The following is a 13,617-nucleotide window of genomic DNA, read 5'->3' on the forward strand; positions in this document are numbered from 1 at the left end:
AAAGTTCTTACCACTGGGCCCTCTCTGTGGTTTACCTTTTGCTTTTTGTGTTACAGTCGTTCTAATAGAGGTCACAGGTGACATAATGCACCATTGCAGTTTTCATCTCATTTCTCTTAATAATGCTGAAAGTCACTTAACATTCCTGCGTCTTTGTGTTTACCCCACATTAGCCTTCAACTTTTGTCTGCCTACAATATCCAGAATGGCGGATTACAGGTGTGCACCGGCTTCCCCAGCTCTTTGGTTGGTGGCTTGGTTTTAGTTCTTTTTGTTTTGAGACAGTCTCATTATGTACCTCTGCTGGCTGGGGACTCACCGTGTAAACCAGGCTGGCCTCTAACTCACACAGATCTCCTGCCTTCCCCTCCGACTGAGATTAAGGGTACACAGCACCTGGCCTACCCCTTGTCCAGCTCTTCCTGGCTTTCTGTATTTTTGTCATGGAAGATGTCTGCTCAGAGCTGGGTGGTGTGACACTCTGTCTCAGAAAGAAAGGAGAAAGGGTGCCTATATGTTTAGGTACTCTGGTCATTTCATCATGGGTATTACATATGTATTGGGGAAATCTTCACCGTTCCAACTTAAACCTGTGGAACAGTGGCTTACCTCTAAAAAAATGTGTAATTGCTTCTTCTGAACAGAAGGGGGCGTAAAGAAGATGCAATGTTAGCTTCTCAGAAGCAGACTCCAGGGAGCTGGAATACCGTTCCTGGTTCTCTAGGGGAACCACACCTACCTTATTACCTATGGGAAAGAAGCAGTCTTCTTTTTCTTTTGCTGATGGCCTGGAGGGTTTCTAGTCTGACCTTGTCCTGGTATAGTCCCTTGAGGATCTTGGACTCAGCTTCCCCAAGGCCCAAGAGCTCAAGGTTCAGTATGCTGCTCCTTGGTTCTCTCCGCATGGTTCCATGTGTTCCATTCATGAAGTCAGCATTTGCTCCAGGAGGCAGCCCTGACCACACAGCCTTGCCTCATTACCCTATTTCTTGGACTTTAAGAAGTTTCCTCATGTCTTGCTCAGCTAGCAAGCTTAAAATTATGCTTGTAAAAGTTTATTTTTCTGAGACAGGGTCTCTTGTAACCCAATCTGGCTTTCAACTTGATATCTAGCAAATCTTGAACTTCTGATCTTTTGCCTCCACCTACCTAGTGCTAGAATTATAGGTGTTTGTCATCATGCCCTGTGTGTGTGATATAGGGGACCAATCCAGAACTTTCTGCATGGCAAGCACTCTACCAACTGAGCTGCATCCCTAGACTCTCAGAACTATTTCTCAGACAACCCACTAAGCAGCTCGAGTTTTGATGATAAGGAGTTAGGAGTGAAGTCTGCTCCATGGAGTTCATGGTTTGGGGGTTTTGGTTTTTTGGGGGGTTTTTTTGGTTTGTTTTTTGTCTTTTAGTTTGGTTGGTTTGGCTTTTTTCAGACAGGGCTTCTCTGCATAGCCTTGGCTGTCTTGGTACTTGCTCTGTAGGTCAGGCTAACTTGGAACTCACATAGATCCTCCTGCCTCTGCCCCCCCAAGTGCTTAAAGGTTCTTTAAAGGATTAAAGACAGAGTTCATGGTTTAGAGAGGCAGATATACTAAGAATCACACAAAAAAGACACTCAGAGGTGAGCATGTAATTTCATACCAAGGAAGAGGAGTGACGTGGAAAACATGTCTAGTGTTTCTCAGTGTGTGGCCCACACCTGCAGCTGGCAACTTCAGGAAATATACATCCTCCTACTCTCCAAAACCTACTGAGTTGGCAACCCTGACGTTTGACTTAGCAAACTACTTGAACAAACCCTCCAGGTGCTTCAGAACCATTTACATCGCTGGAGGAAACAGAAAGATGTCTTGAAGGAGCCAAGAACTAAAAGATAGGAAGGTAGGTGCAAGCTCAGGGAGAAGAGCCTGGCAGAGCCTTGTGGGAGAGACTCAGATGTGCTCAGCAGAAGGAGCAGAAGGAGCAGAAGGAGGTTAAGGCATTTATCAAGAGCAAATGTCTATGGGCAGCCCCTGCTGGGGCAGGAGCTCAGGGTAACGAGAAGCTGTGAAGCTGTACAATCTAGCTAGCAGCCATTTATGGGTTTTCGAGACAGAGTTACTCTGTGTAGCCCTGACTGTCCTGTCTTGGAACTCACTCTGTAGACCAGACTGGCCTTGAACTTAAATGTTTGCCTGCTTATGACTCCTGGGTGCTTGGTTAAATGTGTGTGCCACCATTGCCTAGCTCTTAGCCAGTTTATTGTTGTAGTTTGTTTTTGTTTTTAATATTTTTATGCTGGGCTAATGCCTTTAATCCCAGTACTCAAGAGGCATGGCCTGGGGGATAGAGAGATGGCTCAGTAGTTAAGAGCACTGACTGGCCGGGCGGTGGTGGCGCACGCCTGTAATCCCAGCACTCTGAGAGGCAGAGGCAGGCAGATTTCTGAGTTCGAGGCCAGCCTGGTCTACAGAGTGAGTTCCAGGACAGCCAGGGCTATACAGAGAAACCCTGTCTTGAAAAAAACAAATCAAAAAAAAAAAAAAGAGCACTGACTGCTCTTCCAGAGGTCCTGAGTTTAAATAAATAAATCTTAAAACAAAACAAAACAAACAAGCAAACAAACAAACAAAAGAGGCATGGCCTGGTGGATCAGCCTAGCAAGACCAGCCTAAACTACAGAGTGGGTTCCAGGACAGCCAGGGCTACATGGAGAAACCCTGTCTTGACCTCTCCTCAAAATATTCTCCTTATTATTTTGTGTATATGGGTATTTTCCCCTCCAAGTGCATGTAATTCCCACAGAAACCAAAAGAGGGCACCGGGTTCTCTCAGAGTTACAGATGAGTGAGCTATCCTGTGGATGTTGGGATTTGAACCTGGGTCCTCTGGAAGAGCAGCCAATGATCTTAATCACTGAGCTATCTCTCCAGCCCCTCAGGCAGTTTTAAAATCTAATTTAGCAATTGAGATGGATAATCAGACAAATGTAAGGAAAGATGTGAACAAGAAAAAGACAACTTGGAGAGGGGCCAGGACGAGGACATGGGGTTGGAAGGCTCAGAGCTGTGTGTGGTGGGAGCAGAGACTGGAAGGGACCATCAGTACTGCATCAAATGACACTTTATTGCATGTATCTGTTCAAGAGACAGAAGTACAACCTTGACCACAAGACTCGCACAGACTAGTAACTCACAGGAGCAAAAAATCTAACCACGAAGCACTGCACACAGAGGTGTGACTGAGGTAGGCAGGAGGGCTGGGGTGCTTGGGTACCCCACAGTCAGCACAGATGGGGCTGGAAGGACCCCTAGATAAAGAGCTCTGCCTGGATCTTGAGAGTGGACCACTGGAGGACATTTTTATCACCCATGGCACTCCAGGAATGAGGGACCACACCAGAAGGTAACCAAGAGGAGGCCGCCTAGTAGGGCAGAACAGCCAGCAGCCTGGAACCTGGGTTTCCCTGAAGATAATTGTAACCCCTGAAGGATTCTGGACACGGAGGAGATCAAAGTCATTCTCCTGTGCAGGGAGTGGTTCGAACTCCAGGGCTGGGTGATGGCAGGACAGCGGCTGGTCTCAGTGCTCCCATAGGGGTGGCTATGGCATGGTGGCCTAGATGATTTTTATGTACTTTGTACCCCTGCCTCCAGGACAGAAGTGGTCTGGGGAGGGGGGCTGGTGGGGAGGTGTGTCTTGGAGTCTGTACAGGGCCAGGTTCATTGGTTTCTTGCATGTTGGATATCATCCTTAACTCTTTGGATGATACAAGTTGCCTCTTGCTTTTGCACCTGAAAGCTGGATGCTTTAGCTTGGTTTTCCAAGCTGCTGTCAGCCATGATTCTGCTGTGGAGTTGCCAGTATGGCCTGGCCAGGCTCATCTCCATAAGCGCAGCAGGTACTCATAGCTAAGGAAGGTGGCAGCGTTGACAGGAAAGGCACGGGCACTGTTGAGTGTCATGCCCTTAAAAAAGACCCCTATTCCCTCCTGCTGGAAGCTGCTTGCCATACAGTCCAGCATCCCTCTGTACTTTCTCCCCTTCAGCCCATCCATCTGCATCCGGGACTTGATCACATCAAAAGGGGTGGCTGTGATCCAGGAGGCTATGCCTGCAAAGCCCCCTGCCACCAGAACTGTGGCTGAACCTGGGATAGAGGGAACCAGGGTTGAGTCAGACAAGAACAGAGTATCTTCCAGCCTCAGCCTTTAGACCCCTCCCTAGCCTCTGCTGTACCACCATCCCACCCCACCTCACCCCACTTACTGGGATTCTGGCCTTCTGGTGTGTACTGGCGACATAGCCCTTCATAGGTGACAAAGTACATTCCCAACGTAGGAGTGTCTCTCAACACCAGGGCCCAGGATCCTCTGAACAGTCCCTGGGGTCCTTCTTCTCTCAGGATGGAGGCTGCACAGTGCACAGGTCCCCGGTACCGGGGTGCAGAGCTCCCTGTCTGCAGCCTTGGCTCTGTCTGGTTTTGTAGACGGACTTTGATGAGGTCAAAAGGAGCCAGGCAATAGGCCTGTGGTGAAAGACATGGAGGGGACTGGGTGGGGCTTAGGCTCGGAAAATGTCTGCTTTTAATCACAACAGTGCAGAGAGGCTCCTGCCATCAACTCCTAGCCTCCCACATACATGGCTGGGTTTGGCCAACTGTCTGGGTGCAGTTGAGAACACACTGCCCCCCTTATTATCAGGCCTGATAGGCTCAGCACTGGTCCCTCCTCCTGAGATAGCAGGCACGGGCACTCAAGGGCATGTGGGCCGAGGCTCCTGGGCTCCCTGACTCCAGGGAGGACATGTTTGCAGTGTCTGGGGCTCAGTACAGGTTCAGCAGCAGGAAACAGCAGCTGAAGCTGCAGAGCAGACCCGACGTCCTAGAGTTGGGTCTCCAGGCGTTACACCTCTGCTCTCCCTCTGCATTGCACCTCTCTGATGCCCAGGGCACCCCTCTCTGCCTCTGACCAAAAGGGCCTAGAGGGGTGAGAGGGTGGGAACAGCTGGGATTTGGTAGCACTGGAGCCCTTAGCCAGGACACAGATCTGGGGTGGCACTGGACTGAGCTGAGAGGATGTGGGGAAGAAGAGGTCACCATTCCAGGGAGGTTTGAGTCAGGGATGTAACTATGGCAAGCAGCTAGCTGTCCAGAGTGGCATGTCCCTTTAATCTCAACACTAGGAAGGCAGAGGCAGGCAGATCTCTGTGAACTTAAGGCCAGCCTGGTCTACAGAGCAAATTCCGGGCTAGCCAGTGCTACAGAGTGAGACCCTGTCTCCAGATAAAGCAAGAGATATTACTGAAGCTCAAATGAGGAGTTGGCTGGGTGTGCTGGGCTCCTGCCTGTAACAGGTGTCCTGGCTGGGTGTGCTGGGCTCCTGCCTGTAACAGGTGTCCTGACTGGGTGTGCTGGGCTGCTGCCTGTAACAGGTATCCTGGCTGGGTGTGCTGGGCTCCTGCCTGTAACAGGTGTCCTGGCTGGGTGTGCTGGGCTCCTGCCTGTAACAGGTGTCCTGACTGGGTGTGCTGGGCTGCTGCCTGTAACAGGTGTCCTGACTGGGTGTGCTGGGCTGCTGCCTGTAACAGGTGTCCTGACTGGGTGTGCTGGGCTGCTGCCTGTAACAGGTGTCCTGACTGGGTGTGCTGGGCTCCTGCCTGTAACAGGTGTCCTGACTGGGTGTGCTGGGCTCCTGCCTGTAACAGGTGTTCTGACTGGGTGTGCTGGGCTCCTGCCTGTAACAGGTGTCCTGGCTGGGTGTGCTGGGCTCCTGCCTGTAACAGGTGTCCTGGCTGGGTGTGCTGGGCTCGCCCTAAAGGCTTCAAAGAAAGAACCAAAGGCCAACCAAAGCTGCATAGTGAGCTCCAGGCCAGCGTGGGCTACAGCAGACTGGCAGTGCCTCAGTAGCCCAGTCACAGGGCTGGAGAGATGGGGCTCAAGAGCCAAGAGCACTAGCTACGCCTCCAGAGGACTCAATTCCCAGCATCCACAGGGTGGCTCTGTAGAGCCATCTGCATCTCCAGTTGCAGGGGATCCAACACCCTCTTCTGACTCTGGTAGGCACCAGGCATGTATATGGTGCACAGGCATGCATGCAGGCTAAACATCCATACCGTAAAATAATAATTAATTTTAAAACATTTATTACAAAACAAAAGCAAAAACAACCAGGGCTGGAGAGATGACTCAGTGGATAAGAGTTATACTATTGTCCGAAGGATCTGGGTCTGGGATAGCTCACAACTAACTGGAACTCCAGTTGCAGGGGTCATACACCTTCTTCTGGCTTCCACAGGCAGAAATTAACTTTAATTTTAGAATTAAGATAAATCTTTTTTAAAAAAGATTTATTTATTGTTATATGTAAGTACACTGTAGCTGTCTTCAAACACTCCAGAAGAGGGCATCAGATCTCATTATGGATGGTTGTGAGCCACCATGTGGCTGCTGGGATTTGAACTCAGGATCTTTGGGAGAGCAGTCAGTGCTCTTACCCGCTGAGTCATCTCACCAACCCGGATAAATCTTTTCTTAAAAATCAAAGAAAACTGCTGGCGGTGTCACATACTGTGGCCCCAGCACTAGGGAGACAGAGGCAGGGTCCTGGCTGAAGCTGATGTCACTGGTGTCACTTGGTGTCTGGGTCTGGCTACAACCATGTGAACTCTTGTTCAGATCTAGGCCTGGTTGGTAGTGGAGGGGCTGGCAGCTGACTGATGCTGGGTTTTAGCAGGGGCAGGCCACACTGCGTGCTTCTGCAGGAGCAGAGGGTGGAGCCCCTTTGGAAGATGGGGCTGATGTTTCTCCCAGAGCCTGCCGGCGGGGCTGGGCTGAGACATTCAGGGTGGGCTTCTTACCTAGAGCTCCAGGGCTGAAGCAGGGGCATCTCATGGGTTGGGAACCATGGTGCTTAAAGGGTCACTTAACCCCTAACCAAGGCAGCTTCAGCTAGGCCACAAGCAAAGCTTACCGACAGAAGCCTTCAGCTCCTGCCCCTTCAGCAAACACAATCGGCTCCAAAGCCCTGTCAATGGATATCCCAGGACAGCCTGGCTTTAGCAGCTTCCTGGACCCAGGCACCATTTGTGGCCCTAACAGTTTCTGGTTCTGCTTTTCAGAGAAGTGAGAAGGTAACTGACAAGTAGACCCCGCTGGGCCTAAGGCAGGCCACTTGGCGGAGGCTCTCAGGCACCTGAGTTTAAGAAATATATATATAGTAAGTATGGAACATAAAGCTCGGTTGGGTACCGTAGAACTCTAATCTCAGAGTCTGAGGAAAAGGCAAGAGGACAGCCATAAGTTTTAGGTTAGCCTGATCTACATAAAGAACTACAGACTAAAGGAAAGGGGGTTGAAGAGACAGTGCAGTGCCTAAGCCCATGCAGAGGACTGCAGTTCAGTTCTCGGCACCCACACGGCAGCTCCAAAGCACCTGTAGAAACTTCTGTCCCAGGAGATCCAACCCCTTCAGCTCTGCAGGCACTGCATGCACTCGGTGTACATAAGTGTGTATATGGAGGCAAAACACTCATACACATACAATGAAAAGAATAAGTAAATAACTCTTTTAAAAAATAGAAGAGGAGGGAGGGGAGGAAGAGGAGAAGGGAAGGAAGAGGAGAAGGGAGGACAAACCAGCGCTCGCTCTCCACGGCCTCTGTAATCATTAACCGCTGCTGTGCACACCCTGACTTTGTCCTCTGAGCTTGCTCTCTGCCCCATGAAGTATCAGTGGCATCAGGGCAGGTACCCATTAGAGGGTCACCCAGGAGCACATCTGGGGTGTAGGGCTGAGCTGGCACCTGTCCCTTTGTTCCATTCTGCTGAGACACTCCCTTAGCTCAGGTCCCTTCTGGAACCTAGAAGCTCTTCTAGTCCTCACCACACCCCACAGAAACCTGGTCACTCTGGTGCTGAGAACAAAGACCGAAATAAATGATGGGAGCGACTCCCGCAGTGATTGGCCAACCGTGGCTTCTGACCTGTGGCCTCAGGCAAGGCTCGGAGATTGTGGTTGCCCGGTACTACAGGCAAGGGCCTGGTTGAACAGGTGGGATGATCTCTAGGACCACTTTAGGATCACTTCAGAACAAAACTCAACTCTACTGAGTATGACAGTTCCTCAGGGTCAAAGGTCACCATGCTGCATACTCTTCCCACAACTCTGGGGCTGGTAGAGCCCTCAGAAGGTAGACAATCCTGAGAGCAGGCATCGGTTGCTTCTGCCTGGCATCTTCTTCACACTGATCCCCAACTCTCTGCTTTTTGCCCCACTGCCCAACCCCTGGTGCCCATGACCTTCCACCTCCAGCTTGGCCGGGCACAACATTACTAGGCCAACGAAGGCAATGCCTGTAAGCACCCCTTAGGACGGCCTTCTTATGCAAGGCTGGGAGTCCCTGGGGGTGGGGGATTCGGGTCCATCACTGTGCCCATGCATGACCCTCTCACCTGCAGGAGGCCCCCAGTACAACCTGCTATGAAGATGTTTGTGTAGCTGGGTGGCTGGGCCCGTCGCTCCTGATGGGAGGTGGCCGTCAGCGCCAGCAGTGTGTTGCTGTACACGCCGAACAGGACGGAGTTAACCAGGGCTACACTGGCGATGGGGAAGCTCATGCCCTTGAAGAAGCCCAGGACCTGCAGAGCGACACGGTAGCACCGTTAGTCATGGTGTGCTTCTGTCCCATTCCCAGCTCTGGCCAGGCCTCTAGGCTATACAGCATCTCTACCCAAGCCCTGTCCCAGGCAGACAGGGCAGGCGGAGGAGGCTGTGAGGACCTCCACTCCATTTTTGAGATGCTGCTAAATGACTCTCGGATACCCTCAAGGATGAAGACTTAGAAGTTGTCAGCAAGCAGCAAGCAAAAGGAGAAAGGCCCCACCTGCCCCAGATGATTCTTACCCCACAGAAGAGGGCTACCTACCGACTCATGGCGGTAAGTCTTGACTACGCAGTCCACGATGCCCTGGTATGTGTTTTGGGTCTGTAACCGCACCTGGGTGGAAAGTACTGGGCATGTGAGGCAGACGGGCAAGCCAGGGCTGCTCCCACAGTGGCAGCCAGGTTGCCCACGCAGCAGACGCTGGAGGCACAGCAGTGAGCCAACCCAGCGAGCCAGGCCCAGTCTCTCAGGCAGGTCCCAGCCAGACCATCTATTCCTCTGGTGCCTTTGCTACACTCACCTTTACAGTGTCGAATGGGTGCCCCAGGACCAGGCCCACGGCCCCTGCAGTGGAAGGAAGGTGCGCGAGTGAGGCCTGTGTGCCAAGTTTAGGAAGCAAGTCTATGCTACAGGAAGGAAGGGAGCAGGCTGGAGCAGGAGGGCACGTAGCCAGACACCCACCACCTATGTTCTTGAGACTCCACAGTATTCCACCTGCTCTACCACACCTGGTCCTGGGTCACAAAGGTGCTGGGACAGGAAGGACACTCATGGCCTCACTTGGGACTGCACACACAATAGAAAAGAGCCAGGTAGGTAAGTGTAACACCATCCCTGGCTCTGACTGAGGGAGATGAGGCTCTAGACCAGCGGTTCTCAGCCTGGGGATGGAGACCCCAGTGGGGGTCCATATCAGATATCCTGTATATCAGATATTTATGTTACAATTTACAACGGTAACAAAATTAGTTATAAAGTAACAACAAAATAATGTTATGGTTGGGGTTCTTCATAACACGAGGAACTATATTAAAGGATCGCAGCTCTCAAACAAACAAAACAAAACAAAAAGGGCCGCAGAATTAGGAAGGTTGAGAACCACTGCCTGAGAAGGAGTGGCTACTATTCCTTTTTTCTTTTTTTTCTTTTTCTTTCTTTTTTTCTTTTTTTATTTTTTTATTTTTATTTTTATGGTTTTTTGGAGACAGGGTTTCTCTGTGTAGCCCTGGCTGTCCTAGAACTCACTCTGTAGACCAGTCTGGCATCGAATTCAGAAATCCGCCTGCCTCTGCCTCCAAAGTGCTGGGATCACAGGCGTGCGCCACCACCGCCCGGCTGTGGCTACTGTTCCTAATTGTGCCAGCTGTACTTCTGCCTTCCGTGCAGAGTTCTGTGGCCTTGAATGAAAACAGACTCTGCTGGCCGCTTCCTCCTGCCTTCTACCTTGTCACAATTATCAGTACAGAGTGGGGAGCCCTTCTCAGTGTCCTGCTGGACCCAGGGGGAAAGCCACCCACACGCTTGTCTTATTCTCTGCAGAAGATGCTGTTTCGGGGGATTGGGGTGACCCTCACCAGGGGCAGATTCACAGTGTTCTTTCTTAAAGCTCAAGAATGCACCCATTGCCACGAAGGGCAGATTTCCAAAGGTAAAAATAAGGAGAGCCAGAGAGATCAAAGGTGAGTGTGTCCTGGGCCCCTCACGCTGGTCTGGGAGAAGGGCTGGGTGAGGTGGTGCCCTGGCTGTCAGATCCCCAGCACTCCGGCAGCATGGCCTTGGCAGATGGGAGCAGTTCCTCCTTGCTTCGTTCCCCTCTGTCTCCTTGGCCATTCCCAGAAGGCTCTGGGGACAGCTGGCTGCTGGGTGCTCCAGAGGGAACAACTCTTCTTAACAACCCATCCTCCCAGGGAAGCCACCCACTCTCGGGGATGATATATGACAGAAAGAAGAAGAATGTCTCACCAGAGATCCATCCAGCTACAAACTCTTCCACAGGCATTTTACGGGCTCCGGTGGGAACTGGTACTCCAAGCAGGCCCGCAGGAGTCTGTTACAAGTGAGATCCCCACCCCCTTTCCAAGCCCGATAACCTCCCACTAATGTTTAACCCTGGCTGGAGGGTGAGTGGTGGCCCGGTGCCCAGACCTCAGGCAACCATTAGCGAGCGTGAGCCAATGTCTGTGACCCTGAGACTGGAAGAGGCCTGAGAAGTAGGGAATCTCTAGGGGCAGGTTGACAGCCACAGCTAGCCTGGGCTCTGTGGCTAGACAGTGACAGCCATGCTGGGTTACAGAGGATGACAACTGAGTCCTAGTTTGGTGAGCCTCTCCAAGGCCGGCTTAGCGAGCAAGGACCTAGGCCCTGCTTGAGGAGCCCAGTTCATAGCAAATTCCCATTCATTCCCACCTACTCTGACAAGCCGTGAGGCTATGTGAAGTCAGATCGTGACCACGAGGTGGCAGTCCCAGGCTACAGTGGCCTGCAACAGCCACCTTAGCCTAGTCAGAATAAGAATAACCCAAAAAAAAGAGAGGCCCCGGCCCCCAGAAGTGACTCACCAGGCCCTTAAGCCTGTTTGTCTGCTCTCTCCAGAGTTGTTTACAGCCTTGAATCAGAACCGCAGCCTCTTCTTGCCCGGGGGAAGGAACAATGGGCTTTTGACTGCACAAAGGCCCTCTGCTGCACAAAGGCCCTCTGCTGCACTACATCAAAACCAAAATCCTGCTCTCCTGCCCCTCTGCCTCTGGGTGATGGGGCGAGAAGGTCCTCAGCAGACACCAGGGCTTAGATTCAGATTTCCCTGTCTCTTAACTGCAACAAACACATTTCCTTTCTTTAAAAACTAAAAAGGAAGAGGCCGAGGAGTCTCGGCCACTCGGTCTGAGCCCTCATGTACCGCCCTTCTCCTCTGACCTCATGTCCTGCTTCCTGCTCCACCGAGAAGGCTTCTCAACCTCGAGGCCCTAACGCCGGCATTGCTTCCTCTTCTTGGACAAACGCTCTTCGGCCTCCTTCAAGCTGGGGCTGAAAACTCCCCTTCTTAGTGAGACCTCTCCACAAGGCATCTCAGGGACAATTGTGATCATTCCCCCCCTCACCCTCCCCCTGCACAGCCACCTACATGCATAAAACCCTTTATATGTGATAGGATGTGGAAAAGATTCATGAAAACCAAGGATGAGGGCAAGAGCTGTGACCTGACTGGGCCCCCCTCTCTGAGATAAAGAGGCTTCCCTGGGACCCGCCTGGTTGGTGGATGGTGTCACAGTCCCTCCCTCTGTCCCCAGCCCGGACCTGTTCTGAAGGCTCTGGCCTTGGACAGAAGTCCAGCTCTGGACAAGTCCCTTGTCCTCGCCCTTGCTCTTGTCGCTGACCTATTATAAGCAGCTAACTGGTTGTCTGTGTGGTCAAGGACCTAGTGGTTGCTCGATCCACTTACAGATTTAAAGGGTCAGAGAACGCGGCACAGGGCAGACATAGCACATGCTAACGAACGACAAAAGGATGAAGGAATAGAGAGGTCAGGAACAGCATCAGTGGCCAGAAGAATGAAAAAGTCAAATGGAGGACTGGACAAAGACAGCAAGGTACACTACACACTGCAGTTTTAAGGTGGAAAGGACAATAAAATGGTGTCATTTGCAAGCAACTGGCTAGAACTAGAAGATCATCATGCTAAACAATGTAAACTGACCTCAGAAAGATCACTTCTCATGGGTAGAATCTAATATTAAAAAATATATATACTTTTAATCTTGTAAGATTTGTGCATATGAGTGTTTTCCCTACCTGTTTCTTTCAGGAGTAGAATGCTCGGTTCACATGTACGAGGCCCTGGGTTGAACCTGGAGTAACTAACACACACACACCACACACACACACACACACACACATATACACACACATATACACACATACACACACATATACACACACATACACACATACACACACATACACACATATACACATATACACACATACACACACATACACACATACACACACATACACACATGCACACATACATACACACACATACATACACACACATACACACATACATACATACACACACATACACACATATACACATGCACACACACATACACACACATACACACATACACACATACACACACAGACACACAGACACACAAACATATATACACATACACACACAGACACACACAGACACACACAGACACACATACACACACAGACACACAAACATATACACACATACACACACATACACACACATACACACATACACACACATACACACAAACATATACACACATATACACACATACACACATACACACACATACACACAGACACACATACTCACATACACACACATACACACATACACACACATACACACATATACACATATACACACACATACACACAAACATACACACATATACACACATACACACACATACACACAAACATACACACATATACACACATACACACACATACACACATATACACACATACACACAAACATATACACACATATACACACATACACATACACACACATACACATACACACACATACACATACACACATACACACACATACACACATACATACACATACACACACATACACACATACACACACATACACACACATACAAACATATACACGCATATACACACATACACACACATACACACACATACACACATACACACACATACATACACACATACACACACATAAACACATACACACATTCACACACACATACACACACATAAACACATACACACATTCACACACACATACACACATACACACATACACACACATACACACACACATACATATACACACACATACACATACACACATACACATACACACACATACATACACATACACACACATACACACACATACACACATACACACACATACACACACATACAAACATATACACGCATATACACACAT

General features: G+C 50.2%; 1 protein-coding gene across 4 annotated transcripts; it reads right to left on the bottom strand.

Moving 5' to 3' along the window:
* Nucleotides 1-3,081: 3,081 nt before the first annotated feature.
* Nucleotides 3,082-11,556, bottom strand: Slc25a45 (solute carrier family 25 member 45). Of its 4 annotated transcripts, none has more exons than XM_052191979.1 (6): nt 11,198-11,556; nt 9,160-9,203; nt 8,901-8,972; nt 8,428-8,613; nt 4,245-4,503; nt 3,082-4,125 (listed from the first exon to the last, which is right to left on the bottom strand). In XM_052191979.1, exons 4-6 carry the CDS (start codon nt 8,590-8,592, stop codon nt 3,857-3,859), a joined length of 693 nt encoding a protein of 230 aa, XP_052047939.1. In that variant the 5' UTR covers nt 8,593-8,613; nt 8,901-8,972; nt 9,160-9,203; nt 11,198-11,556; the 3' UTR covers nt 3,082-3,856. The 4 variants fall into 4 exon arrangements, with proteins under 4 accessions (XP_052047939.1, XP_052047930.1, XP_052047958.1 ...); XM_052191970.1 differs by having other exon boundaries at nt 10,602-11,556; XM_052191998.1 differs by lacking the exon at nt 11,198-11,556 and adding an exon at nt 9,321-9,353.
* Between the last annotated feature and the right edge of the window lie 2,061 nt (nt 11,557-13,617).

Source organism: Apodemus sylvaticus, chromosome 1, assembly GCF_947179515.1.
Source record: "Apodemus sylvaticus chromosome 1, mApoSyl1.1, whole genome shotgun sequence".
Classification (NCBI taxonomy): domain Eukaryota; kingdom Metazoa; phylum Chordata; class Mammalia; order Rodentia; family Muridae; genus Apodemus; species Apodemus sylvaticus.